The following is a 27,563-nucleotide window of genomic DNA, read 5'->3' as shown; positions in this document are numbered from 1 at the left end:
TGGTTATTTAAAATTTTTCCGATATCTTGGACATAAAAATATTCTCCAAACAATTTTTGACGATTTCGTATTCCCGTATTTCGGATTTTAGTTATTCTTATTCTTGAGGCAATAAATTGGTAATTTTTCATCTGAATTCGATGAAATTTGGCTCAGTGAGTTCTGGTAGACCCCTACCAATTTCTGTGAAGTGTGGTTCAAATCGGACTATATTTGGATATAGTTGCCCTTAGATCGACCGCCCGATCTCCTGATATATGGTATTGAGGATATTGTTATTGGATAATTGGTAGTTTTTCATCCGAATTCGATGAAATTCGGCACAGTGTGTTCTGGTAGACCCCTACCCATTCCTGTCACATGTGGTCCAGATCGGAACATATTTGGATATATCTGCCATATAGACCGATCTCCCGATAAAGTGCAATGAGCGTGTATAAGGAGCACTTTACAATGACCAATTTATTGCCTCAAGACTTTAAGTCTGGAGATCGGTCTATATAGCGGCTTTATGTAACTAAAATCCGATTTTATGAGATCGGAAGATCAGGTTTATATACAAAGAATACGAAATCATCAAAAATAGTTTGGAAAATATTTTTATACCCAAGATATCTGCAAAATTATAATTACCCAGCTTTTGGATATAAATGGGTAAATACACATGCGTCAAAGGCAGATATGCTTACGACTGCGCTTCAGTGACCCTCACAAAATATCAAGTTATGTACTTATTGTATATCAGGCGTAATTGTACAAATTGAGACGTTGAAGGGCTTAGGGCGCCAAATCGGATTATCTGTATATATGGGTGCTCTATCTAATCTCACTAAATGCTGACCAGATAGGCCAACATCTGGTCAGCATTTAGTTCTATGAAAGTTCTATGAATTTTTTTTTAATTTTTATCATCAACATTTTGTTTTGAGAAAAAATTATTTCTAGAAGTCTTGCCACGAGACAATTTTTGTCGTTAAAAATATTTGATTGAATTTTTGTCTTTCGAGAAAATTTCATGTAACAAATTATTAAAGCAATTAATTAAATTTTTTGAAGAAGCATTTGATACTATCGATTAAATTTTAACAACTATTTATCATCCATAGTAGTTAAAAGGCTTTGGATTGTCCCTACTTTTGCATGAGAATGGGCAAAAAAAAAACCAAAGTTGGTCACTCTATTGTTACATGCCAGGAAGAAAAGGTCTGAATAACATAAGTATGTATACATGTATCTCTGTCATAAAGTGGACTTTCGTCTTCAAAATCGATATTTAAATCTGTTTAATTGATAAACCAGGAGCAGAATTACCGCATACATGATCGAGTGTGCTTTCGTATCGAATGAAATTTCATCTCGTATTTAATAGGTGTTATACAACTTGTACACATATTTTTATGACCAAGATTTGAACAGTAATTCTCGATTTACCAAACATTCGCGTTCTTACAACTTTCGAAACCTTTAAGTGGCAATTCCTCTCTATACCCTTTTCACCGATGCATTTTTTTCTGCCTTGATGTAACATATGGTATGAAGATATGGTAACCTCTTCGCAGTTATAAAGAGGGAGAGAGAAACGATCGAGGAACCAAATCAAGAAATTCAAGCCCATGGATGTGTGTGCGAGTATCTGTGTGTGTCCACTAAATGCTGCCTGTCGTACTAGGCGCATTTGCAGTTCTCGGGTGGAGTTGAAGAAATTTAATTCAGTCAGTTCTAAATGTGTTATGAAAGTGGCTGCATGCCGCACAACCATCACGGTCAGTAGTTTGGTAATTGGATTACAACAAATTGACACAGAGCATTTGGAATATTTACACCGTAAACACACATTCACCAAAATCCACCCACAATAACAACAAGGCTGTGCATTAATTTACAGTGGCCATTAAAGGAAAGTCAGACATTGTTTTTAATAAAACTTTTGACAAAATATTTTTTAAAGTGTGTTGTGAAACAGGAACCGAGCCAAAAACAGAAGAATAATAGTTGAAGTGTTTACAGCTCACACAAACGAAAGTGACTTCCGTTGAAGAAATTTAAAATTCGACACTGTCATTGGAATACAACCCAATAAGGCTGTGATTGGTGCGACATTCAGTCAATCCGGCGATCGTTCGATGAGTTCAGTGAAGAAGATACATACGTTGAGTTACCGCGAGTGAAAAATATCGTTTACAAGTCTGTTCCGTCTTCAATGTAGTAAAATAAAAAGAAACCCAGTGACGCCGTTCGTCGCCTATGGCCAAGTCAACATAAACTACAGGTGTTTCTTGGTTGCATTTAGTTGTTTGTGATAACCAACAGGTCTCAGGCCAGATCATTCTGTTGTTCTTCTCGATCAAATCGACAAATTACAAATTTACACTTGAAGTAAAAATACTTTCTATTGAAGTGTGTGTGTTGAAATCTGAAAACGTAAAAAACGTCAAACGTAGTAAAAAAAACACAAAAATTGCCACTGAAAATGGAGAGCAGCTGCAATAATAATAGGCCTCAAAAACAACTACAGCGTAGCCATCCCGACGATCATGACAAAGATGATCGTCAAGAGCAGCATCCACAAAGGCAACACAGGTTTACCTCTAGCAGGATGAGCCGCATGAAGCAATTCCACAAGACTCTTCTTGCTACGTTTGTTGCTCTTGCTCTTTTAATGTCTCGTAAGTACCTATACAGCTAGTCATTCACATTTACATTGCGGTACATTGGGGTGTACTGCAGAAAAGACGCATGTTATGCAAAACATTTTTTTTTATATCTACGTTTAATTTAAGAACAAGTAAAAGCGTGTTAAGTTCGGCAGGGCCGAACCTTAGGAACCCACCTCCATGGATTCTGCTAATATAAATTTTTAGGATTCTGCTAATATACATAGTAAATTTAATTGAAGGACATAATTTTATTCTACATACCAAACTTCTGTCAAACCAGCAAAAATTAAAGATTCTAGGAACTGAAAAAGGATGAAAGAGAGACCGGTTTATGCAGGAGCTATAACAAGTTATAGACTGAACACCATATGCAAAATTTCAGCTAAATCGAACACAAATTGTACCTTGTACGCACCGAAGAAGTCGAATTGGAAGATCAGGTTAGTGACCAATTTGGACCGTATTTAGCACAGTTTTTGGAAGTATTACCAGAACACTACATGCAAAATTTCAGCCAAATTGGATAAAAATTGCGGTTTGTAAGGGCTCAAGAAGTCAAATCGGGAGATCGGTTTATATGGAAGCTATATCAGATTACATGGAGGCCACCGTATCGCAGAGGTTATCATGTCCGCCTATGACGCTGAACGCCTGGCGAGACCATCAAAAAAATGTTCAGCGGTGGTTTTCCCCTCCTAATGCTGGCAACATTTGTGAGGTACTATGTCATGTAAAACTTCTCTCTAAAGAGGTGTCGCACTGCAGCACGCCGTTCGGACTCGGCTATAAAAAGGGGGCCCCTTATCATTGAGCTTAAAAATTGAATCGTACTGCACTCATTGATATGTGAGAAGTTTACTCCTGTCCTTAGTGGAATGTTCATGGGCAAAATTTGCATTTGAATATCAGGTTACATATCTATTTGGACCGCACTTGGCACAGTTGTAGGATGTCATAAAAAAGTTAAGATAAATCGGACAAAAGTTTGCGGCTTCCAGGGGTTCAAGAAGTCATATCGGGAGATCAGTTTTTTTGAGCTATATCTAAATCTGAACCGATATGGCCCATTTGCAATCCCCAACGACCTACATTTATAGTAAGTATCTGTGCAAAATTTCACATGACGAAACTCAGAAGTTATATTGGTTTTTGAAAAAAGTATTGTTTTATAACTTATCTCTTTCTATTTTTTTGCTTTTAGCCTGAATATTCCCTAAAGCGATGATAGCTGTCATAACCATATGAAAGAACTAGCCGTACAGGGCCCGCTCCGCTGCGCCTTCTTATTTCTCCTATTTTATCTGAGCCCTATACTGGCACGGTCAAGAAATAAGTTCTGTTTGGGGGTGCTGGTACGGCCTTTCAGATATTTCGCCCTATGTGAATATCATATTGTTGCTCTTTTCCCAAATACCTTTCATTTGAGCCTTATATGGTATGGGGGTGAGGTGGACCTCCGTATATCGGATTCGTACTATATTCTCAAATTTTTCATTGGAGCCCCATACTGTCATTATTGGTTTATATTTCCATTTGGCAGCCTTAGGAGATGGCGCGGCCCATAAATATTCTACCCTTAATAAGGATAGCAAAAAAAGATCGCTTAAATCCTCCTACACATGTTCGAGATCTGGCGTTTTTGAAAATAGGGGTTTTTGGTTTTGGTGGTGGATTGGACTAGTCAAATCCTTTGCCAGATTCATACTCTACTCCTAAAAAACACATTAAGACTTTAGATTTAGATTTATTTATTCAAACATGTAATCGAAGCCAAGACATCATAACTACTCCCAAATAATAGCAAAAAAAAAAATTAAAAATTACTTAACAGTTTCAACGTACATAGAAATCATAGGTACTCATAATACATATTTGAGCTACATATTACTATAGTGTTTATGAGGTGAGACGTGAAACATTTGGCCATAAAACAGATATCATATTCGAGCCATAATCCACAAATATGTCCAGATTGAGAGGTACGCAGTGTGGGGCGTTTATGGGGAGTTTATGAGATGACCCCAAACAATTTGCGTCAAAATTGTATGTCAAATTCGTTTTCTACCATTAAATACATATTATTTATTGCCAGAGTAGGCAAGCATTTATTATGATATCCATATTGCCAAAAGTGGTAAAAGTATCCTGTTGGGTGGTGTTTTTGGGGTTGGGGGACGCCCCGACACTTAGTGTGACATTTTAATCACTAGTTCGTACTCTTCTCTTAAATAACTTTCATTTTATACCCATATTGTCCCAATCGGTAAATATGTTCTGTTGAGGGATTTTGGCGGGTGGCAAGCCTCCTCAAAACACCAAAAAATAAATTTGTATTTTACTTTTAAATACCTTTCATTTGATACGCATATCGCCCAAAGCGGTTAAAGTGTCCTGTTGACACCTAGGGTAACATTTTAATGCCAAGTTCGTCCTCTACCTAAATACCTTTCATTTGATACCCAATCGGTAAACAAGTTACTTAACCCCGAAATTTTTTATCAATTTCGTGTGTTTATTCGGGCATTTCGTTGAAAGATCTGCGACAGTCGAGGGCGGTTTTTGTGTTCAGCAATACGTTCTCCAGGGATTCGATGGCTACCTGGCTGTCTGAGAAGATATTTATGCCAATCGTCGTAATGACATTGTATCGTAGCCATTCCATCACTTCCTTAATTGCAAGATCTCCGCTTGATACATACTGTAATGGTCGGCCATCCTTTAGATCCGGTTAAGTATTGAGCACTAGGTGGACTTTTGAAGCGCCGTCCGCCAGACCACAACACCAGATGTAACAACTGCAGTATATACTCAATACATGACACGCGGTCTAAACCCACAATCTTTGTCAATGGCTTTCTTGCAGGTGTATAGGGCAAAAATTGCCTTTCTTGCCCTTTTCAAAATGTTGGATTTTAAGTTAAATTTCCTCTCCAGCAAAACATCCAGGTATTTTGCGCCTTCTATAAATGGAACATTCTCTCCTCCCAGGGAGACAGGTTCCACTATAGGCAATTTGTATCTCCTGCTGAAAAGAACTACTTCTGTCTTGCAAGGATTTATACCACCTTATGGGGTACTATAACTTGGCATGCAAAATTTCGCGTTAATCGGTGCACCCATCTCCGAGATCTGCCTTTTTTGAAAATTGGGGCATGGGGGAGGGTCCGCCCCCTTCGCATATTAAAAAATGTATTGCCCCACTTACACCGGGAGATCAAACTCTACCGTCTGTGAACATTTCATGAAAATCGGTTCAGCCGTTTTTAAGTCTATACGGAACAGACAAACAAACTAACAAACAAACATAGCGCTACAATTTCATTTATATATAAGAGAAGATTGTACTCAGTTGGCCGCATGGGGTACATTATGTATATGGCTAAAGATATGCTTAAACATAGAAGTTTCCAGTAAACCTTTTTTCGAATTCGGTCAGAATCTCTGCACAAGTTTCTGATTCTGAATGAACAGGCAAACCCCTTACAAAAGTTGTATGGGCGGTTTATACCGACTCTGATGTGTAAGGAATTCGTTATAAAAATCTAGGAAACTTTCAGAAATTAGTCTGATATTTCGGATTTACTGTAAGATTTTCGAAACAATTTTGGACACAACTCTAAAAAAACATTCGAAAATGACCAGAAAAATGGGAAAAATTTTCTATTGTTTAATCGAAAACTTTGAACATTTTCGGATGTTTCGGAAGTCAGATACGAAAATCTGAACATTTTCGATTTTGTTGTGACAATTTTTTCCGAAATGATTATTATACTAATCTGTCTGGCAATTTTCAGAGGTTTGTTTAAAAAATAGTCCGATAGTCTCTAAATTGACGATCAATTTGTCCGAGTATTTTTTGAAGCTTCTATATTCTGAGCAAATCCGAAAATGTGCAGAGAACATAACTCTCAGCTTATACTCGGAAATACCAAATTGTAAGAATTTGGCAAATTTTATTGTAAAATATCGGAAAACTTGCGAAATCGACGGAGTTTGATAGATGCAACTAATACTGCATGATCCCACAATCTTCTGAATTCTTTGCAGATTCATAGCATATGGTATCATACAGTTGTGGTTGTGTCTGATGAACCCCGTTGAGTAAATTTGTAGGACACTGAACTCTTCAACAGCCTTCAGTAATGCCTCAAACCTTTTCTTGCAATTACCAAGTCATGCCTCTTGTAATTCAAAAGAATATGCCTTCGGTTCAACCTACAGATCTTATGGTGTGGTGTATAAATGTATACCTCCATTTGTATATCATGTATCGCATTTATTAAAAAGAAAACCAGTAGTTTATTCAGCTGCTGGTTATTGCCACTACCACTGTCAGTCAGTTGTACTGCCTCCTTGCAGCCAACTGCAATGATGGTTCGTACGTTCGTTCTTTCCAGGCAAATTCGTTTTGTGATCGTTGTGGCTCTCCAACAATCGCATCGAATTGTTGATAAAATGCATAACTCACAACTCCATCGATAGGAAGGGGGACATTATGAAACCAGACTGGTGTAGGGGCAACAGCACCACCATCGCCAGCAACCACTTAGAATCTTTGCTAAACAAAATTTTACCCACAGCGTGCCAAGACTGCAGGCCTATGAACGGTCCGCTGCCGGTATCAACATGGAGTTGTTGATATGCCGAAACAACAACACTACAAAAAATCTTATCGCAACCTAAAGCCCCATGGTGGTGATAGTTAATGCTGCCACCGTTGGCCGCTTGTTGCATGTCATATCATACTGGGAAAACAATAATCAAACAGCAAGTTTTTCAGCTTTACGGTTTTGTTTCTCCTTTGAATGTGGCCGAGTACATGAGTCCATAGCGCAACACTCGATACTATGCTAAATCACCTGAATTTGATTTTAAAAGATGCGTTAGTGTCATGCAGACATGTTCAACGGCGAAAGTTTTCAGATTGCAGTAATTAAATAAAAATATACGAAGCTATTAATTACAAAACAAAAGCTTAAAAGCAATACAGTTTCCATTGATGATATTCGAATCATGCATAATATGTCTTTATATGACTTTAATAGCCGATTTTTTGTTACTTATCGATAATAAAAATGGGTTATTGTCATTAATCTTTCCTATGAAGAGACAAAATAATGAGCATTTAATCTCTAGTTTTGGAGCAGTCTATTGATATGCTTTCGGATCTGACTAGACGACTATTTTATCGGGAGTGATTTACAAAGTTTTCTCTGTACAAGAAAGGGCAAATAAAATACTGGCGTTTTACTCAGAGATCACACAAACAAAAATGGAAATAAGTCTGCCATTCATGAACATATATAAAGAGATTTATTTATCCGATAAACACCTCAGCTCAATTCATTATAAGTATACATATATGCTTCCAAAATGGTTGATAAATTTCCACTACTTTTATCTCATCTTATTGTATGTTCTTTTAAAATATACGAAATGGTCAGGTGAGTACAATTGGTTATTTTTCTAAAAAAAAAAAATAGTAATACTCATGAATTTAGTGTTCAATTGTGGTTAACATATTTTTACAATATGCCGGTTTTAACTTTGCATTTTGAGAACTCAGAAGAAAATCGGTTTATATGTACAGGGTGATTTTTTTGAGGTTAGGATTTTCATGCATTAGTATTTGACAGATCACGTGGGATTTCAGACACGGTGTCAAAGAGAAAGATGCTCAGTATGCTTTGACATTTCATCATGAATAGACTTACTAACGAGCAACGCTTGCAAATCATTGAATTTTATTACCAAAATCAGTGTTCGGTTCGAAATGTGTTCAAATTTTGACAAATTTTGTTCAGCGATGAGGCTCATTTCTGGTTGAATGGCTACTTAAATAAGCAAAATTGCCGCATTTGGAGTGAAGAGCAACCAGAAGCCGTTCAAGAACTGCCTATGCATCCCGAAAAATGCACTGTTTGGTGTTCTTTTCAAAGATGCTGTTGGACGCAACGTTACGGTGAATGAACACATTTCGAACCGAACACTGATTTTGGTAATAAAATTCAATGATTTGCAAGCGTTGCTCGTTAGTAAGTCTATTCATGATGAAATGTCAAAGCATACTGAGCATCTTTCTCTTTGACACCATGTCTGAAATCCCACGTGATCTGTCAAATACTAATGCATGAAAATCCTAACCTCAAAAAAATCACCCTTTACTATTAGAAAAATGTATACCATTCCAATATCATACGGCATTGATAGTGAAACAACCCCGCCTGGTATTAAAACAATACCAACAGGTATTGCTTATAATACCAAACTGTTATTGACTTTAGTACCAATCCGAGATTGTTTTAATACCATTCTTTTTATCACTTCACCATTCCACTCCCTAGTAAAATTATACAAATACCATTGGAAATAATATTAACTTTATTTTATTTCATTCGTTTATTTTAAATAATTAATAAAATTCCACCTTAACTAAATCTTGATTTGTTTTGATATATAATTCTGTTTGCCTTTTGGGGCGATAATCATGATTTAGTGATGTGAAGAAGAAGCCACAAGGAGTTAAACCATACGTTTGATGCGTTTCGACCCTTTGATGACATAAACTTTGATTACCAGAAGTGACACATGTATGACGGCGATGACAACATTATAAACGTGGCGCCGTCAATTCCTTATAGTCTCCTACTTCTGGTATTGAATTAATACAATATGATATTAAAAATAAACTGAACAATAATACCTGCAGGTATAGACAAAGTACCTGTTGTTTTATCTATCAGTGTAGAGGCTATATCAGGTTACGAGCCAAATCAGGGACGTAATTTTCTGCAATCAAACTTACCCAATTCTATTGGAATACTATAGGAACATATATAGGAGAAGAAAGATGCCTTCTATTTCCTACGATGCTTGTGCTACTTGTCGAGAAGAGATATGTATCTTCCTCCTTGACCAATGCAAGTGTACAGTATTTTTAAGGCTCCAGTTTCTCGGTACTAAAGACTTGCAAATGTGACATTTTTCTTTATTAATGCCATCTGTCGGTAAAGAACGCATTGATAGGGTATGTGATTATCAACTCAACATCCATGCTATTGACCACAGCAACACGGCATACAGATATGCATCAGACAACAGTGTCAATTTTGAAAATATTTGAGAAAAGAAAAAAATATTTGTTTACCTGTTATTTGATTGCTTCAAACGTGCATTTGACAAAATGGGTGAAGGCATCATAAAACCTTTCTCCCAATTTTGAAAAAAGGATTTTTATGGTACGGCAAAAAGCTGTTAAAAAACAATAACAGATTTTTGCGGTATTAAAAGTACTATATTACGGTGATATACAATATGTGCGAGTTTTTCATCTATTGCAACTAGCCGTGTATTTAAAAACGGTAGTAGTTTTTTTAATTTTGAAATTTTGTTTTTAAACATGCTCAAATTAGCCTCTGTTCAGATTAATTGATTTCAAATAAAAAGATTTAAAGAATTCTATTAATTTTATCACTGAGTGGGAAAAATTATTGTTTTAACATTCTATTACGATTTATCGAGGAAATTGAGAGTTTTTTAAAAAGATAGCTGGAAATGATGCTGAACACTGAAAGCGTTTACAGAAATTTCATTTTAAGAAAATTTCAAAAACATTATTGTTGAATTTTTAAATAATTTTTGATAAGCCTGTTTTTTTCCAACATGAACAAACGAACTCCATGCAACCGTTTCTTTGGAGAGCTAATGAATCGCGTATGAAATAGTCCATGGTAACAAATCACGCTTTACGGCATTCTTTTTAGTTTTTGATCTAACTGAGATGATTGTCACCCACAGACCGCTGTTATTAAAAGCCATGCCCCTTTTGGGCTTTGGTACATGCATTTGTGAGTGTGGTATATAGTTGCAATGGGCTGAGTCTGTACTTTATTTGTACTGCATAAACTAACAGGGCAATGTCATGCTGTCACAACTGCCATGGGTTCATTCAATTCGGCTTGTGCAGCCTAATTTTTGATAAGCCTGTTTTTTCCAACATGAACATACGAACTCCATGCAACCGTTTCTTTGGAGAGCTAATGAATCGCGTATGAAATAGTCCATGGTAACAAATCACGCTTTACGGCATTCTTTTTAGTTTTTGATCTAACTGAGATGATTGTCACCCACAGACCGCTGTTATTAAAAGCCATGCCCCTTTTGGGCTTTGGTACATGCATTTGTGAGTGTGGTATATAGTTGCAATGGGCTGAGTCTGTTATTTTATTTGTACTGCATAAACTAACAGGGCAATGTCATGCTGTCACAACTGCCATGGGTTCATTCAATTCGGCTTGTGCAGCCCTTTAATAGGTACTCGATATTTAAGCAATATCCGGTGACAACCGATCTCTCACTGAAACTTTCCACTTGATATCGCTGATTACCCACGACTGCAATTGCAGCTACTCCGTATACGAAACATCCCACTATCCGCAATCTGTGACCGTGTCCTGAAGCTCTTAGCTGAGCTTCTTGTGATGACAATGATCACCACACAAATCGGAGCTCAAATTTCCAACCCGTATGGTGTCCATAGCCATTCCGCACTGGTAGTTCAAGATCGCTACCAGAGCTCCTAACGGTTATGGTTAAAACGACGTAGAATGTCAATACGATCATGGTTTTACACATGCAGCTACTAAAATAGTTACCTCCTGAGCTTCTTCTATTTCTAAAACCATTAAGATTCCATTTATATTTTTCTACTATAGAGAGTGGTCCATATATGACGTGGAGCTATCAAAATGTGTTTTTTTAAACCATATTATATTGTAATAGTTTCTATAGAGGTTCGAGGGTTCGATCAGTAACTTTAAAGTACCAGTACCCGTTCATTGACTTTATTATTTAGTTTTCATAATAAAGTCAAATCTAGCTTAAAGTGTAATACAAAAGTAATGAATGTTTGATCCACATTATACGAAATATTCTGTATGTATGTGTATGACCTTCTTTTACTTCTATTTTGATGTCGGGAAAGCACTTCTCCCATTGCGTAGTGTGTGTCTATCATTCTTGGAAAATGTTTATCAAATACATATTTGTTAAACATAAAGAAAAATTAAAGCTAAACGTTTTAGTTGATACAGTAGCAGCACACAACATCATCACCATTATCACAATGTAGTCTATCATAATTGGTGTGAATTAGAATTTTGTTCCATTTCCCCACGATCCATGCCGGCAGCTACTGCGATGTGTGGTGTGTACGAGTTTGGAGTATAAAACCAACAAATATTTGTTTTTATATTTTTCTTAATGAATTTTCCCTTAATTTGCTTTAGGCAATAAGTGTTGCCTGAGAATAAAGTGGATGATTTTATTTTAGATCACATGAAGTATTCACAGACTACTGCCTTATCAATCGTCTCCCTACTTAATGGCTAATGGATGATAAGTTGAGAGAATTATGCTTAAGCATGGAATTGTATCGTGGAAAATGAATAAAAACATTTTTAATGGATTTCAATTAAGAGTTACAAGCATTAGGATTAACACAAACCTCCCTCATACTTGATAAAAGAAGGAGTGCGTCTATTGCTCTTTATATATTTATGATCCCATATATGATCTGGTTATGTATTTTGCCTTTCTTCAGTTTTCTTTCAATTTGTATAACGAATTATGCATTTATGACCCATTATCTGGTGGCACACGCAAAGCACATTACGCCTCACCTCTTTTCAATGGCCAAATCCATCATCAATTCAAAGCCCACATCGAGCAAAGAACAACGAGCCGTCGACCTGTCATCAAGCTCTAATAAAATATGGCATGTCTGGCAAATGCTGGCGATGAAATGACTTATCGGTTTTCAAGACCAATTCGTTGTTTAGATACTATCTCGGTGTTTATTCCATGAAAGCCGACCGTGTCAGAAATATAAAATTAATGCATTTCTATTTTTCTTATTGTTGCTTTAGCTGGCAATCGAGGGTTTCTTTTATGTGAGAGAATTGTACGTGATCGACGTCTAATAATGACACATATTTTTATGTTCCACAGCATGTTTGCACACTGCCGTTTGATAGATTTTGTGGTAAACTCGGAATTCCAACACAAACAAACACCTTCAAATCTTAGATATTGTCATGGCTCTCTTTGCATTCAAATGGTGAATGAAGATAGTCTCCGAGATAGGTAGTTACTCTTGTATCAGAAAACATCATCAGTCGTGGGTATCTATGTCTACTGATTTAGCTACACTAAACATTGAATATAAACAAACATTCTTTAATCATTGAAGGCAGTTAGTAGGCCAGTCAATATCTTGGTAAATGCATTTGTCAATAATGTAAAAGATATGTCGAGGGTGCAGTGTATTTGTTGTTTTACACTAAAACTCCACCCACATACACCTGTTACCGCAATCATCATAGCAACGAATGAAAGAGAGGAGAGTTGAAGTCATCGAGAATTTATAAACATTTCCCGCACACTTAAAATGCCTACTTAAAGTGGATTAGAAACAGCCAAAAGTGCATTAAGATTAACTAGCCCTGTAGGCAGAATGCCACTCCTCGAACTGCGACGGGCTGCGTCCTCAGTTCTCACGTGGACCACTAACTTTATCAGGAGACAAAGATGCTAGCCATGGGAAGACAGCTTCTCGCTCGCCTAGCAGTACTTTCTGGGCTGTTATCGCAGGAACAATACAGATCATCATCTTGTGGATAGGTATCCAGCACCCAGAAGCATTAAGGCGAATCTACAAGATCAAGAGCAAGAGAGAACCTCAAAAACTTAGTTAAGAATTGCTTCCTTTCGGTGGTTGCGTCGGCTTAAAAAGTCGTGATGAACATAAATGCTATCAGCAGTACTCGTAAAAATTTACCAATGAAGCATTAAAGTGTACTATTGCGATTATTTTTTACACTTTAGCATTTTGTATTCAAAACCCTTACAATTGGATGTTGAATTTGTTTTATTTAGTTTGCATCACTAAAATTGAGCCCGGCTATTCTATTACAAAATTTGCACAAATAGCCACCAAAACATCTCAAATTGCAATTTAATATAACCACCGTAACTATAGAACAACCCTTATTGACTTATTTAATGTCTTTAACTATTTAAATGCAGTTTTAATGAATTCAATGTATTGAAGTAGATTTGCAATCAGCTGATTCACATGTGAACGATCTTTATACTTACCTTAAAGGAATTCTTGCATCAGTGCCCTTGCGAAGGCCTTCTCTACCTTCGTTTGTGCTGCTGGAAAATGTTGCTGACACCTAATAAGTACATAAGCGACCCTATCGTTACCTACGACCGAGCACAGAATTCGATGAAATATGGCGTTTATGTCGCTGCAGTGCGGCATACACATCTCTCCAAGCTTGAACATTGATCAGCGCGGCTTTTGTTACGAAAACACCCTGCAGATTATAGAAGAAAACAAAGAAAAGGCCTTCATGCATGCTGTTTCAAAATGCGCTGTGTATTCTCCCCAGAGAATGAACGAAGAGACAATAGTCCAGCCGACAATGTGCCTGACGGGCAGACGGTCTGTTGCCGCCGCAGAGTGTCTGTTAACTTCAAGAAACGACAAAAATGAAAATTCGATAGATTATTTGTAAAGACATTCGTTCCACACACATTGTGTGCTGTTGTTGTTATTATTGTAGGTATGTAGGATCATATGGACAGTTGTGGGCTTAGGGTGTTCTTAAAATATGTTCTTAAGTAGATCTTTTTCGATATTTTATGTGATTTGAAGAAAAAATAACAACAAAGACAATAATCGCATGCCCATTTCTCGTTCATTCGCCTTCGACCAACAATGGGTGACAAAAACCCAATTGCAAAGAAGGCGGCATTGAATGAAGTGCGACTAGACAAGGCTGCTTTTTCAAATCTCCTCCAGCATCCTACACAATGTGGCATATTTCTGGCAGACACTAAAGTGCGTATAAGCACTCGTCGTCAAGGAATCGTTTCACAAGACGCATCATCATATGTCATTTTGAGGGATTGCCTTTATTGCCACCTCAACCTACATTATTTAGGTAATGCTGATGATGTCATGACACCAATTGCGATAAATGGCTTATTTATATCTTTAGGATATTAGATGGTGGCAATGGAACGGGACATAAAAATAGGATGTTTTATTTGGTTGCAAATGTTTGGTTGTTGGTTTTTAGAGATTTAACGGATTATGTATGGACAACCAAATTTTTGGAGAATAATTATAGAATAACCCAATACGAAACAGAAAAACGACATAGCCATAATCAATACATTAATCTGTAACAGAGAGAGCATCCACTGTTAAACTTCTAACAGAGTAATGCTTCCGATTATCTGCAGGTGTTGTTCCATATTACAGAGAATCCAAAGAGTTCTAAACATGTAAGGTTCCTTTGATGGAGAAATTGTACCATACTCTTATATATTTTGACTATTGTAACCCAGTTCCCCTTCGCTACTCCCGCCCAAGTAGGACCCCTGTTTTAGTGTAGGACTGCCGAAAACCCATGTAATCACTCAATTTATAAAGTTATGAAGTCTTGTCTTAACTGTGTATTAAATTTCTCTATCCCAATTTATGGAGATTTAGATTTATCCATTAAGAAAGTACCATTTTGTACATTTATGTACCTAAATGTACGAATTCCAAAATAATCTTTTATTCGCCTAATATATCCCGTCAAGCTGTAACTATATCCCAAATTTCAGAGCTTTCGCTCAATCCTTAAAAATATTACCATGTTGTACGTTTTAGTACCTAAATTAATGAATTTCGGAAAAGCCCAATATATATAGACGCTAGAGCTCTAGCTCAATCCGAAAGTAAACTACCACTCTATTTAAGTTTAGGTACCTAAATACATGAATTTCAAAAAAATTCAATTCGCCCGATATATATTTTCAAGCGGTAAATGTATCCCAAACTATAGAGTTTTCGTCCAATCGGTAAGGAAAGTACCATTTGGTACGTTTTAGAACCTAAATGTCAAAAAAATCTTTTAGTGACCCAGTATATACTGCCAAGGTCTACCTGCATCCCAAATTTCAGAGCTCTAGCTCAATCCGGAAGTAAAGTACCATTTTGTGTATTTAAGTACGTAAATGTATGAATTTCAAAAAAATCATATTCGCCCGATATATAATTTCAAGCTGTAAATGTATTCCAAGCTATAGAGTTTCCGTCCAATCGGTAAGGAAAGTACCATTTGGTACGTTTTAGTACCTAAATGTCAAAAAAATCTTTTAGTGGGCAAATATATACTGCCAAGGTGTACCCGTTTCCCAAATTTCAGAACCTTTGCCCAATCCGTTATGAAAGTACGATTTTGTACGTACCTAACCTAACTGTACTAACTTGCTCAATCCGTAAAGAAAGTACCTCTTGAACGTTTTAATACCCAATTTATGAACTCCAAAGAAATCTTCCAGAGCGCTATATAACTGTCCAAGTGTACCTACATCCCAAATTTCAGAGCTCTAGCTCAATCCGTTAATTAAGTGCCATTTTGTGCGTTTAAGTACCATTATGCACGAATTTCAAAAAAAAAAATTCTTGTCAAAATTCAGAGCTCTAGCTCAATCCATAAAGAAAGTACCAAATGGTGTCAATTGTAGCACTACATGTTTTCTTCCTCTTTAATATGAATTGTTATCACATATCTTTTTTTTTTTTTTTTGAAAAGGCTACGCTTTTGTATACCAAGTTGCTTAATTATAAAAAAAATGTCCACCGCCAAGTTTACTCAACAGAACCATTTAAGCCAAATTTTGAAGTTCGAGCTCTACCCGTTCGCCTTGTGGAAAAGCCTATTTCGTACATATTTGGAACTTTTTTGTACATAAATGCACAACACCCCCAAAAATCTTTTTCTTAACCAATTAGTTTGCAAATGCTCAAAATTTCAGAGCTCAAGCTCAATTTACTAAGAATGTATCAATTGCAGAACTAATTGAACTTTATCTCCCACTTCCGGTACTATTTTGAGGACGTTTTTCACAAAACCTTTTTTTTCATAACGCTCCTTAGTTTGAGCCCAATTATATAATTTTAGACCTCCCCTTATCCTTACTTATCTTCGAACCGAACTCCGACTTAATGCCCCTGACTTTGCCTTCGCAGCCCTGTATTGCGATTTACGGATTATGTTTAATGAAAATCTTTTGTTAAGAAAACGGAAAGTTTGGTGTTTACTTTAATGAGGAGAAATAATAAATAAAATTACAGTGTCTTTAGAGATTTTTCTCTTGATTTTTCAAGAAGTCAAGATCCAATATCGGTATATATGGCAGCTATATCAGGTTATCGACCGATTCAAATTATACATAGCACAGTTATTGGAAGTCATTACAAAACACATCATGCAAAATTTCAGCCAAATCGGTCATAACAAAACATTTCGTTCAAAATTTCAGCCAAATCGGATAAGAATTTCGCCTCTAGATGCTCAAGAAGTCAAGCTACCAGATCGGTTTATATGGTAGCTATACCAAAACATGGACCGATTTGGCCCATTTACAATCCCAACCGACCTACATTCATAAGATATATTTGTGCAAAATTTTAATCGTCTAGCTACTCCTTCGAAAGTTAGCATGCTTTCAACAGACGGACGGACAAACGTACGGAAATGGCTAGATCGACTTAAAATGTCATGACGATCAAGAATATATACTTTATGCGATCTTAGACGCATATTTCGAGGTGTTACAAACGGAATAACGAAATTAGTATACCCCCATCCTATGGTGGAGGGTATAATAATATTTCTAAATACCACGTCTACCTTTTACCATGTCCTTAAATTTGTTTCGTTTGGAATAAATCTATTTCCTTTATTTACATCCTAATTTTTATACCCTCAACCAAAAGATGGGGGTATACTAATTTTGTCATTCTGTTTGTAAAAAATCTAAATATGCATCTGAGACCCCATAAAGTATATAGTCCGTTCGTCTTTCCGTCCGTCCGTCTTTCCGTCCGTCCGTCTGTCTGTCGAAAGCACGCTAACTTTCGAAGGAGTAAAGCTAGCCGCTTGAAATTTTGCACGAATACTTTCTATTTGTGTAGGTCGGTTGGGATTGTAAATGGGCGAAATCAGTCCATGCTTTGATATAGCTGCCATATAAACCGATCTTGACTCCTTGAGCCCCTAGAGAACGCAATTCTCATCCGATTTGACTGAAATTTTGCACGTCGTATTTTTGTATCACTTCCAACAACTGCGCTAATGTTTTGATATTGCTGTCATATAAATCGATCGTTGATCTTGACTTCTTGAGCCCATAGAGCACGCAATTCTCATTCGATTTGGCTGAAATTTTGCATGAAGTGTTTTGTTGTGACTTTAAATAACTGTGCCAAATAAGGTTCAAATCGATTTACAACCTGATATAGCTGCCATATAAACCGACCTGGGATCTTGATTTCTTGAGCCTCTAGAGGTCGCAATTATTATCCGATTTCCCTGAAATTTTGTACGACGGATACTCTCATGACCATCATCATTCGTGTTTATTATGGTCTATAGCCTGATACGGCTCTCACATAAATCGATCTCTCTATTTTACTTCTTGAGCCCCCAAAGGGAGCAATTCTTATTCGAATTGGCTGACATTTTACACAGGTCTCCAACATATAATTAACTGTGGTCCAAACCGGGCCATATCTTGATATTGCTCTAATAGCAGAGCAAATCTTTTATTTAATCCTTTTTTCCCTAAGAAGAGATGCCGGGAAAAGAACTCGACAAAGGCGATCCATGGTGGAGGGTATATAAGATTCGGCCAGGCCGAACTAAGCACGCTTTAACTTGTTTTTATTTACAATTATTATTTAATAAATTATTTTATTTTATTGATAGATAAATAAAAAACACATTTTCTATTTTTCTTTATATTTTTTGTTCACCCACTTCACAATGTCTCTGTATGTGATATAAACTAGACATACATATATTTGGCTCATTTGCACTTCTTCGACAGTACCATGTTTAATCGGTCAAACTTAGGTCTATTTTTTCCTGTGTACTCTGATACCAAAACCTTTAATAGGCAGTGGTGGGTAAATTTCCGTGGAAACACAGCACAATACCGGCACTATATGAAGCGACGATCACAAATCTTGTACTCAAATTGATCTGCCAACAAAATTGCTGATGCCCTGAAAAAAGAATGAGGAATTAGAACTTTCTATAACGTACACTCTTTATATTTGTACATTTACCATCTCATCCGTTGATGGGATGGTAACTCGCCACTCCTTTTATGGGGAGTGGCGGGTAAATGTCTGTTACCGAAAATAAGGAAAGGATTGTTACCTCGAGGTTGGAAACACAGCACAATACCAGCACTACATGGAGTGACGATCAAAAATCTTGTACTCAAATTGATCTGAGATCAAAATGTTGATGCCCTGAAAAAAGAATGAATAAATTATATATTTACCCCCCCATCCGTCCCAATTGGGAAAACACTTCTTTTAAATTACCAATAGCATGTTGGTTTCCAACTGAATCCTATTGTATAATTAAATATTAACCTCCCTAACTTGTTTTTCCAAGTGAATCCGATTCTTATTGTTAATTGTGGAAAGGATTTGCCAGGGTAAGCATACAAATGATTATAATTTCAAGAAAATTTATTATTTCTAAAGTGTAAGAATGGGTATTATAAGTCACCGAACTCCCCTTCCTTTGCCGCCATGAGAGCGCATTGGGGTATACATCTATAGGGTATTTATTAATAATTTTCCCCTCTTCAAACATGTGAATGGTTTTTTCCCCAAAATAGTCATTTCTTATGTCACGAATGCATTTTGTTCTTTTATTTATGTTCGCCTGGGGGTTAGAAAAATGTTCTATTCTTTTTATTTGACAATTCCACAAAATATTGAACATAGAAAACAGTCGCCGCTCTATGGCTGACACCAGTGAAAATAATGTTTGTTGGACTAATTAAATTACGAAGCCAGATATTCGGGAGTAGAACAACAAACTGGAGGGAACTTGTTAAGTCTAAGAACAAGAATAAAGACCTACAATCATTATTTATGGGGGTTTGTTGCCTACCTTCCAATGCTACCATTAACTAAAAATGCAGCGTGAAGTCTTAAAATGTAAGCATTTCATGTATGTATCTGGCAATGGATTGGCTTTGAAAGTGGCTTAAGGAAGAAGGCAAAGCCTAGACACTAAAAACTTACATGTCGTTAAGCGGTTTAACGTTTAAAAGTTGAAAAATAAATTCTATGAAAACCTTTCAGTCAATGTGGCAACATGGGCTATAAACAATATCTGTTTGATGGGAGGGAAACACCACCTCCTTATATGCACTCATATCCAAGAGAAAAAAGCATTAATGATTTAGAGGCCTTTTTAAGTTGTTTGTTTGTTTGCTACTGTAGGAGCCTTTGAGGAGCTGGAGCGGAGAGGCGGGGGGATGGGAATATTAATTAATATATTTTCTTCAGGCAATTTTGTTATTGTCCAACCTATTATGGATGTTGGGCTTGCCTGGCACAGACATGTGTCAACGCAAATTAGTTGTGGGAGAAAGTACTTTCGAATTTTCTTATAAAATTTATTTTCACTTTTCTAAGAACACAAAAAGTCAATGGTGGTGTTGATGTTGTCATTTTTTTATGGTGAAGTCACATATTATTTTCCCTATAAAATAAAATAAAACCACATGTGTTTAAATATTAATGATTTTCAAAATTTCAACAGCAGTTTCAGTTTCGGATCATTTCTTCAAGAGCAAAAGAATCGTAGGTGGTTATGCACCACCACCAGAAAAGTTCAGACCAGATGTAAGGCAGCCAAGTTTTGATATATTAACTCTCAATGACACACTTTTCCCCCCTTTTGCCTTTGAGATAAGAAATTTCTGTTTGTTTTCCCTTTGGAAATGAAATTTTAGGACAAAACATAAACAAACAATATGGAATTTATAAAATCTTGACAGCATCTCAAAATATGATGGATTTTTTTATAGTAGTTTTATGAGCGGGGGACTTTCTAAGCAAGTGCCTTATATGATAGATTCCAACAAACGACTTCGTAAATGACATTTTTGCCCTGGATAAAAATTGTTGCGTGGGATATTGAAAATGTGGAAGGCCAAAGCAGGGTGCAATCTATGACATTCAAAGAGCTACTGAGAGATAATATGAATATTTCTATTGAATATTATACTCTGCAATGGTATTAAGGATTTTCTTCTGTTTGGTATAAAAACTTACATTTGGGATCTGGCATCTGGAATGAAGAACAAGAGTTAGGACATTTAATTAGTATTACTATTAGTTTTTTTCTCAAACGTTTTTATATTTATTTACTAGCCGAACCGGGCCCGCTCCGCTGCGCCTTCTATAACTCTTTAATATCTTTTTAGGGTGGGGACACTTCGCCCTGAATGCGGATATCGAATTCGTGCCATTTTAGCCTATGACGCTAAAGGCGTCCAAATGCAGCTTTTATGGGCCTAAGAACTTAAATCGGGAGATCGGTATATGTATATGACAGCTATATCCAAATATATACGGATGTGAACTATATAGCACACGGATGTCGAATAGCTTAACAGGGCTCACTGTGCCAAATTTTAACGAAATTGGACAATTACTAAGCATTTTATAGGTCCATGACCTTAAATTGGTAGATCGGTCTGTGTGGTTTCTATATCTAAATATCAACCCATCTCGGCCGTATTGAACACGAATGTCGAAGAGCGAAATCGTGTAATAAGCGTGCTATTATGAGCCCAAGCCAAGCGTGATATTTTGAGCGCCTATTCTGGGCCCAAGATCCTAAATCGAGAAATCGGTCTATATGGCAGCTATCTCCAAATTTGAACTGACCTCGGCCGATTATGTCGAGAGACTTTACACAACTCACTTTCCCAAATTTCAGCGTAATCGAACAATAAATGTGGCTTAAATGGGCCTTAGACCTTAAATCGGCAGATCGGTCTATATGGGGTCCGATATAGCCCATCTTCGAACTTAACCTACCTATGGACAAAAAAAAAACTGTGCAAAGTTTCCGCTCAATATCTCTGATTTCAACAGATAGACGGACGTACGGACATGGCAAGATCGTCTTAAATGTTTACGACGATCAAGAATGTATGTACTTTATAGGGTCGGAAATGGTTATTTCGATGTGTTGCAAACGGAAGGATACATATATATATATATTTCTTTTGTGCAGGATGCCCATGCACGAATAGCCATGGTTCTATCAGCACGATTCCTTCACAACCTTGATCTGAGAAGTGTCTCTGTCACTAGTGGCAGAGGGTCATAGGAAATTGACAACTCCTGGGTGATTTTTTTTTTTTATATTTAATTTGAAACTTGAATTCGATTAAGAAAGTTTATAACTAACATTTTTTTCAAAATTTGATTTCTAAAGAACTTTGTCAAATTGATTTATTCCCCATATTCCATGCACATGTTAGAGCATTATTATACATACGAAAGAGGTGTATGAATAACGGATTTTCTCACATTAACGGAATTTCTCACTTGGTTTATATGGAGAAAAATGGTTACTAAACGGCTTGGCTTATCCCGTCTATTATCCTCATTTATTAAAGACATTATACATATGTGTTTTATTCAATATTCAAAAAAAAAAACACATGAAAATCACTTTTCAAAATAGCACTGTTATTTTTTCGATTTGAGCGATGCTCTATTCCTTCTGAGAAAAACATAAAGAAAACTAATTTCCAGGAGAGATGCAAACCCAGCTAAAGAGGGTAGAAATTTAGACCAATGACTTCACATTGAAATTCGAAGTTAACACTTAAAAAATTTGGATGATAACATAATTATTTGATTGAAATTTCGTTTTTAAATATTGAAGAAATGTCTCATTTTCGAAGGGCTCTAATCCGCAGCCTTAGAAACATGATTTTTACCCTATATTAATACAATATCGTAATATTTATATCGTATGATCTCTCTGTATGTATACCTGAGATGTTAACAGTACATTTTCAACCGAAAGGTTGTTTCCGGTTAATACAATGACTACGTTCCACGGTATGGGTTAACGGTAAAATGCAGCATGATGCAAACTTCGATTCGCACCATGATGCGAATGGTGATGTTGAGACTTTTGGATGTCAGATGTCGTTAGTAAAACCGGGTCATTGTTTTTTTTATATTTTTTTTCTAGATTACCAAGTTTTGTGCGTAGAATTGACGGATAATTTGGAAACCACCACTGAAGATATTTTAGTGCTGGTCACAACCATACAGCCACAGCTCTCCACACAACTGGACGAAATCGTTGAAGAGAAGAATGAAACCATTAAAGCCGAGATCCGAACCATCGAAAATCTACCACCCGTTGAAGTTGAATTAGAACATGCACCTGAAGGTGTAAACTCCGATTCACACCATGGTGAGACCCATGTAGCAGACTTCCAAACCACGCATGGTGAGTTTATACCATTATAGAATTAATCGTAATCGATGTATATGGAATGTATCATGATGCAAACCGGTATTTTTATCATGATGAGTTTTGGTTAGTGGTTCTTGAAACTTTGCATACTTTAAGGAGATTTTAGATTAGTTTTTAGCGAAGACTTTTCCTTTTGTTGTTAAAACTCATATTGCTTTTTATTTAAGATATTCCCATATCTTCAGCAACCAGCGACATTGAACAAACCGAGGTTAACAATGAAATATTTTCATCGATGGCTGAGGTGAATCCAGAAGTGAAAACCTCACACGATTTTGTAAACTCAGAAGCAGGCAGAAAAGATGTAATAGAAACGACAGAAGACTTGGAGCAATCCATTCGAAATTCAGTAAAGACAGAGATGGAAGAAGGATTGGAACCCTCACCGGTATTGGAGATTCTTAAAGATATTGCCGAACCCGAGATAAGGCAAACTCTAACCGAGGATCTCATAGAACCAACTCTCAATCAAAATGATGTATCACCCAAACTGGAAAATAAAGACAGCGAGGACAAGGTCGAAGATGTTGACAAAACAAAAGGTAAGCATACAACGCTTCTTTTCAAAGAAATGTAGGTTAACTTTAGCCATATTTTTCAGATGCATCTCCCACACAACCAGAGATACCAAAAGAGGTTAGTGAGATTGCCGAAGAAGCTATTGAAGTTAAGACACATAAAGTCCAAGAACCTAAAACAAAGACCGAAGAACTTAATCTTGAGAATGTTGCAACCAATGGGGAAAATACTCGTGAAGCTCGTAACCTCGAGGTAAATGTAGTACAAGAAGATAAAAAAGAAGACGCTTCAGTGTCTTCAGCATCGACATCATCTTCAGAATCTAATTCTTCACAAGTACCCCAAGAATCTCAGGTAGAAAGTGGAGACAGACATGATGTGACCCATTTAGAAATTACGGAAGAACAGCAATTATCCAGTCACGTGGAGAAGGTTAAAGAAACCCAAGAGTCCGAGGTTGATCTTACTATTCCAAAAACCATCGAAGAAATCGGGGAATCCTCGACAACACCACCTAGCGATATAGCTGTTTTGGAAGAAAAAGAGACAGATGAGCAAGCCAACGAAAATGATCAAGCCTTGTCAGTGGTGCTAGAAGAATCTCTGTCCTCTACTGTAGCTGGTAACGAAGATGAGCCCCTAACCAATGTGGAACAAAAGGAACAGAAAACTTCATTAGATATAATAGCTGAAGAGGAAACTACTTCGATTCCTGAGGAAACCGAACACATTGTTATAAAGAAGGTTTTGGATGAGCAAGAAATATTTGCTGAAGTTCCTGATACCACCGTTTTTCCTGCAGAGGTTGAGAAGGATCAGCAGCCCGGAGTCATTATTGAAGTTCCAAGTCCTACTATTATTGAAGAAGAAATGCCTAAAGATTTAAAGGAAAATGTTTCAGAAGAACAAAGCCTAATAAATCATGAGCATGATGCAGAAAACCTTAATCATCATATTCCCCCAGTTGTCTTAGTAGAAGATACAAAAGAATATAGCAAAGTCGTCATCCCTCAAGCAAGTGTGGAAGACGTTGATGAACAAGACGATGAAGATAAAAATGCAACCTTGGATACAGCCAAGTCTCAAAATGACGATAGCGAAGAAGAGAGTTCTAAACAAACAGCAGATGGTGAAAAACACTCGAAAGAACTGGATAAAAAAGACGCTATACAAGTACCACATCAAGCAATCGACAATAATAGTGCTGAGGAAGAAGACGATGGCCAAAGTGATGAAGATGACAGCCCCGCAGTGGTAACATCTACTGAATCTGCCGCTCCTACGATTCACTCTGAGATCACCGTTACTTCAGATCACAAACACCTCAGCAGTTCTAATACCGTTAGTACTACAGAGTCCGCCGCAGATCCAGAGACCACTTCCGAAAGCAAAGATCGTGTGGACGATATGCCTCTTGATGGATCCAAAACCCTCAAGGGATCTCGCTCAGTGAATACGGCCCTTGTCAATGACGATACTGTTGCCACAATGTTTAACTCCTATCCTCCTCAAGATGCCGGGCAGACATTCAATGGTAATTTGGCGGATGAGTCCGCTGGTATTGGTAAAGCTCTACCCGTAACCGTTAATGATGGCACAAATAAATCAACGTCCATAATCATACTTAGTTCAAACATTGCCATCCTTTTCATTGTAATATCCGTTACTATATTCCTAATCTCCTTCCAAAGGCAACATGGCACTTTGGACATAGAAATGCAGGAGCGTAGTTGTGGCAAAGATAATCTAGACGAAGAGGATGCTGAAACCTTTGCCAAACTGCTTGAGGTGGAACTACCGCCCTCTGTGGCCATAGCATTGGAAGAGACCGAAGAGTGTTTGTAGTTTAAGAGACCAAGCATTCTGAAGACACACACACGAAAGCATAGTTGTTTTGTAAATATTGGAGAATATTTCTAGATTAAAACAAGGGCAAAAGGTTTACTAACACTGTCGTTTGAAAAAGTTACAAAAGGAAAAACAAATATTGATACTCTAAAACAATGGCTAAAACATTTTCCACAACTACTTCGAATATATATAGCAAATATTTTTTTTAATGTACTATTTCTCTATAGAACAATGTTATTAACTTAACATATTTTATTGCAATTAAGATCGACTGAATGCACTGGTAGACCACCTTTTGTGTTACCGGGAACCATAAGACTTTTGTGGCCATATACCTACATACATATGTCATTTATAATTCATCCTATCATCACTCTAATCACTAATTTTGTCATAGCATACACATTTTACGATATCCGATATCATATCTCTGTGACGTCATATCCGCTGATTTAGTTTGGATAAGACCTACTTTAGAATTAAAATAAAATTTTTGATCTTATTACGAGATCTGCATTTTATAGTTTTAAGTTGTTAATGTTAAATAGATTTAGTGTCAACGTTTTCGAATAATAATTAAATTAATAAAAATTTTGAACTAAAAAGCATTTTGTGTTTTTAAGTATTTTTAACACTATATACACAATTTCTCCCTTATTCGATTTCTACGAAATTTTAAAATGGAGGTTGTATTCGGTAGCCTTGATTTCCCGATTTAATTTTTTACTGGCACACATTGTAATAATGAGGATAGATCTCCAAGAGCGGGGTTATTCCTTTGAGGTTTATACTCTATTCTAATCCTTCATTTAAGTATCGTAATGATTGTTCCAAAGGCCGATTTGACGCAGGCTCCTACTCATAAAGACAGGTTTAGTAAAAATAGCAAAAATTTTTACGGAATACAAATTTATTCCGATTAATATTCTTTCTAGAGATACATTTCTTTGGATTTCTTTGGAACAGTGAGTTGCTTCTGCAATATGGCATAGATCGATATGAAAGCTATAAAAGGTTACAGACCGATCGGATCATAAATGGTTACACTAGAAGACATATCCACTTGATTTGAGATAATCACCAAAACCTGTTTATACTACGATTCAAGTGATTCGTATCTGTCAACAGGGAAGTTTTTGAAAGTGTTTTTATTGTGTTCAATATATATATATATATATATATATATATATATATTGTGGTGAGCAATTAAATTGGAGATTTTATGAAATTTAACAACAAATTTTATAATTTCAATAAAAAGTTGTCAGATATCGAGAAAACAATGGCTTTGCATGCCACCAACGCACACATTTGTTTCAATCAGCCCAGGCCATAAGATAGGACGGTCCTCGTGGCACTGGACCTATCGAAGGCATTCGACACGGTCAGCCATGCACAACTTTTTGAGGACATCATCAACACGTCCTTCCAGCCAGGCCTGAAACGTTGGGTCGCGAATTATCTGTGTTGTCGCCAGTCATTTGTACAATTTATATATACGAAGTCGAAGCATCGTAGAGTGAAACAGGGAGTTCCCCAAGGCCGGGTGATATCTCCGGCACTGTTTAACCACTACCTATCCTCCATTCCACCGATTGTACGAGCATGGCCAGGTTCAGCGCTACAGGAGAGAACGTCTATATCAAGCGGGTCTAGACAACATTCATGCAGATACGGTAACAGATGTGGTAAATAGCTACCGGGTGGATGTAGTCCTTGGAGAACGACTGCTTCCCATTGCACCTGAAGAAATTGACCTCCCCCGGTAAACCAGAGTAGTCTTGGCTCAATTAAGTTCCGATAGAAGCAGCTGCCTCAACTCTTACAGAGCAAGGATTGATGCCGTCGTGCAAGACGTATGTTCGGATTGTGATCACACGACACACGTAAACTGTTTAACTGCCCAGCCAGACACTCTCGACTATAGAAAATTGGGAGCGACAAGCCTTAATTATATCGACTATATGAGAAATTTGAAGCGACAAGCTTTAATTATTTCCATGCTTCTGACATATGGACTTTGATGGATCAACTTGCAACGATGTAAGCCACATTCTCCCCCTTCTCATCGAGTAGGCTTCGATGT

The 27,563-nt window shown here is 36.8% G+C and overlaps 1 protein-coding gene and 1 long non-coding RNA gene across 3 annotated transcripts; one reads left to right on the top strand and one right to left on the bottom strand.

The window, feature by feature from the left end:
* The first annotated feature begins 1,780 nt into the window (after positions 1-1,780).
* On the top strand, positions 1,781-26,039 carry LOC106092165 (E3 ubiquitin-protein ligase lubel). Of its 2 annotated transcripts, none has more exons than XM_013258939.2 (4): positions 1,781-2,666; positions 22,817-23,080; positions 23,293-23,649; positions 23,709-26,039. In XM_013258939.2, exons 1-4 carry the CDS (start codon positions 2,471-2,473, stop codon positions 25,469-25,471), a joined length of 2,580 nt encoding a protein of 859 aa, XP_013114393.2. In that variant the 5' UTR covers positions 1,781-2,470; the 3' UTR covers positions 25,472-26,039. The 2 variants fall into 2 exon arrangements, with proteins under 2 accessions (XP_013114393.2, XP_013114392.2); XM_013258938.2 differs by having other exon boundaries at positions 23,275-23,649.
* On the bottom strand, positions 19,441-20,189 carry LOC106092166 (uncharacterized). The gene is made up of 3 exons (XR_001222114.2): positions 20,122-20,189; positions 19,834-20,048; positions 19,441-19,645 (listed from the first exon to the last, which is right to left on the bottom strand). It is a non-coding gene; the product is annotated as an uncharacterized LOC106092166 (long non-coding RNA).
* Positions 26,040-27,563: the final 1,524 nt, after the last annotated feature.

Source organism: Stomoxys calcitrans, chromosome 2, assembly GCF_963082655.1.
Source record: "Stomoxys calcitrans chromosome 2, idStoCalc2.1, whole genome shotgun sequence".
Taxonomy (NCBI): Eukaryota; Metazoa; Arthropoda; class Insecta; order Diptera; family Muscidae; genus Stomoxys; species Stomoxys calcitrans.
Note: the sequence above shows the minus strand (reverse complement) of the source record. Positions and strands in the feature narration are given on the sequence as shown.

Coding starts and splice junctions, on each gene's coding strand:
- LOC106092165 (XM_013258938.2), top strand. CDS start 2,471: ATGGAGAGCAGCTGCAATAATAATAGGCCTCAAAAACAACTACAGCGT. Junction 2,667..22,816: donor TCTTGCTCTTTTAATGTCTC/GTAAGTACCTAT, acceptor TTTTTTTTCTAG/ATTACCAAGTTTTGTGCGTA. Junction 23,650..23,708: donor AGATGTTGACAAAACAAAAG/GTAAGCATACAA, acceptor CATATTTTTCAG/ATGCATCTCCCACACAACCA.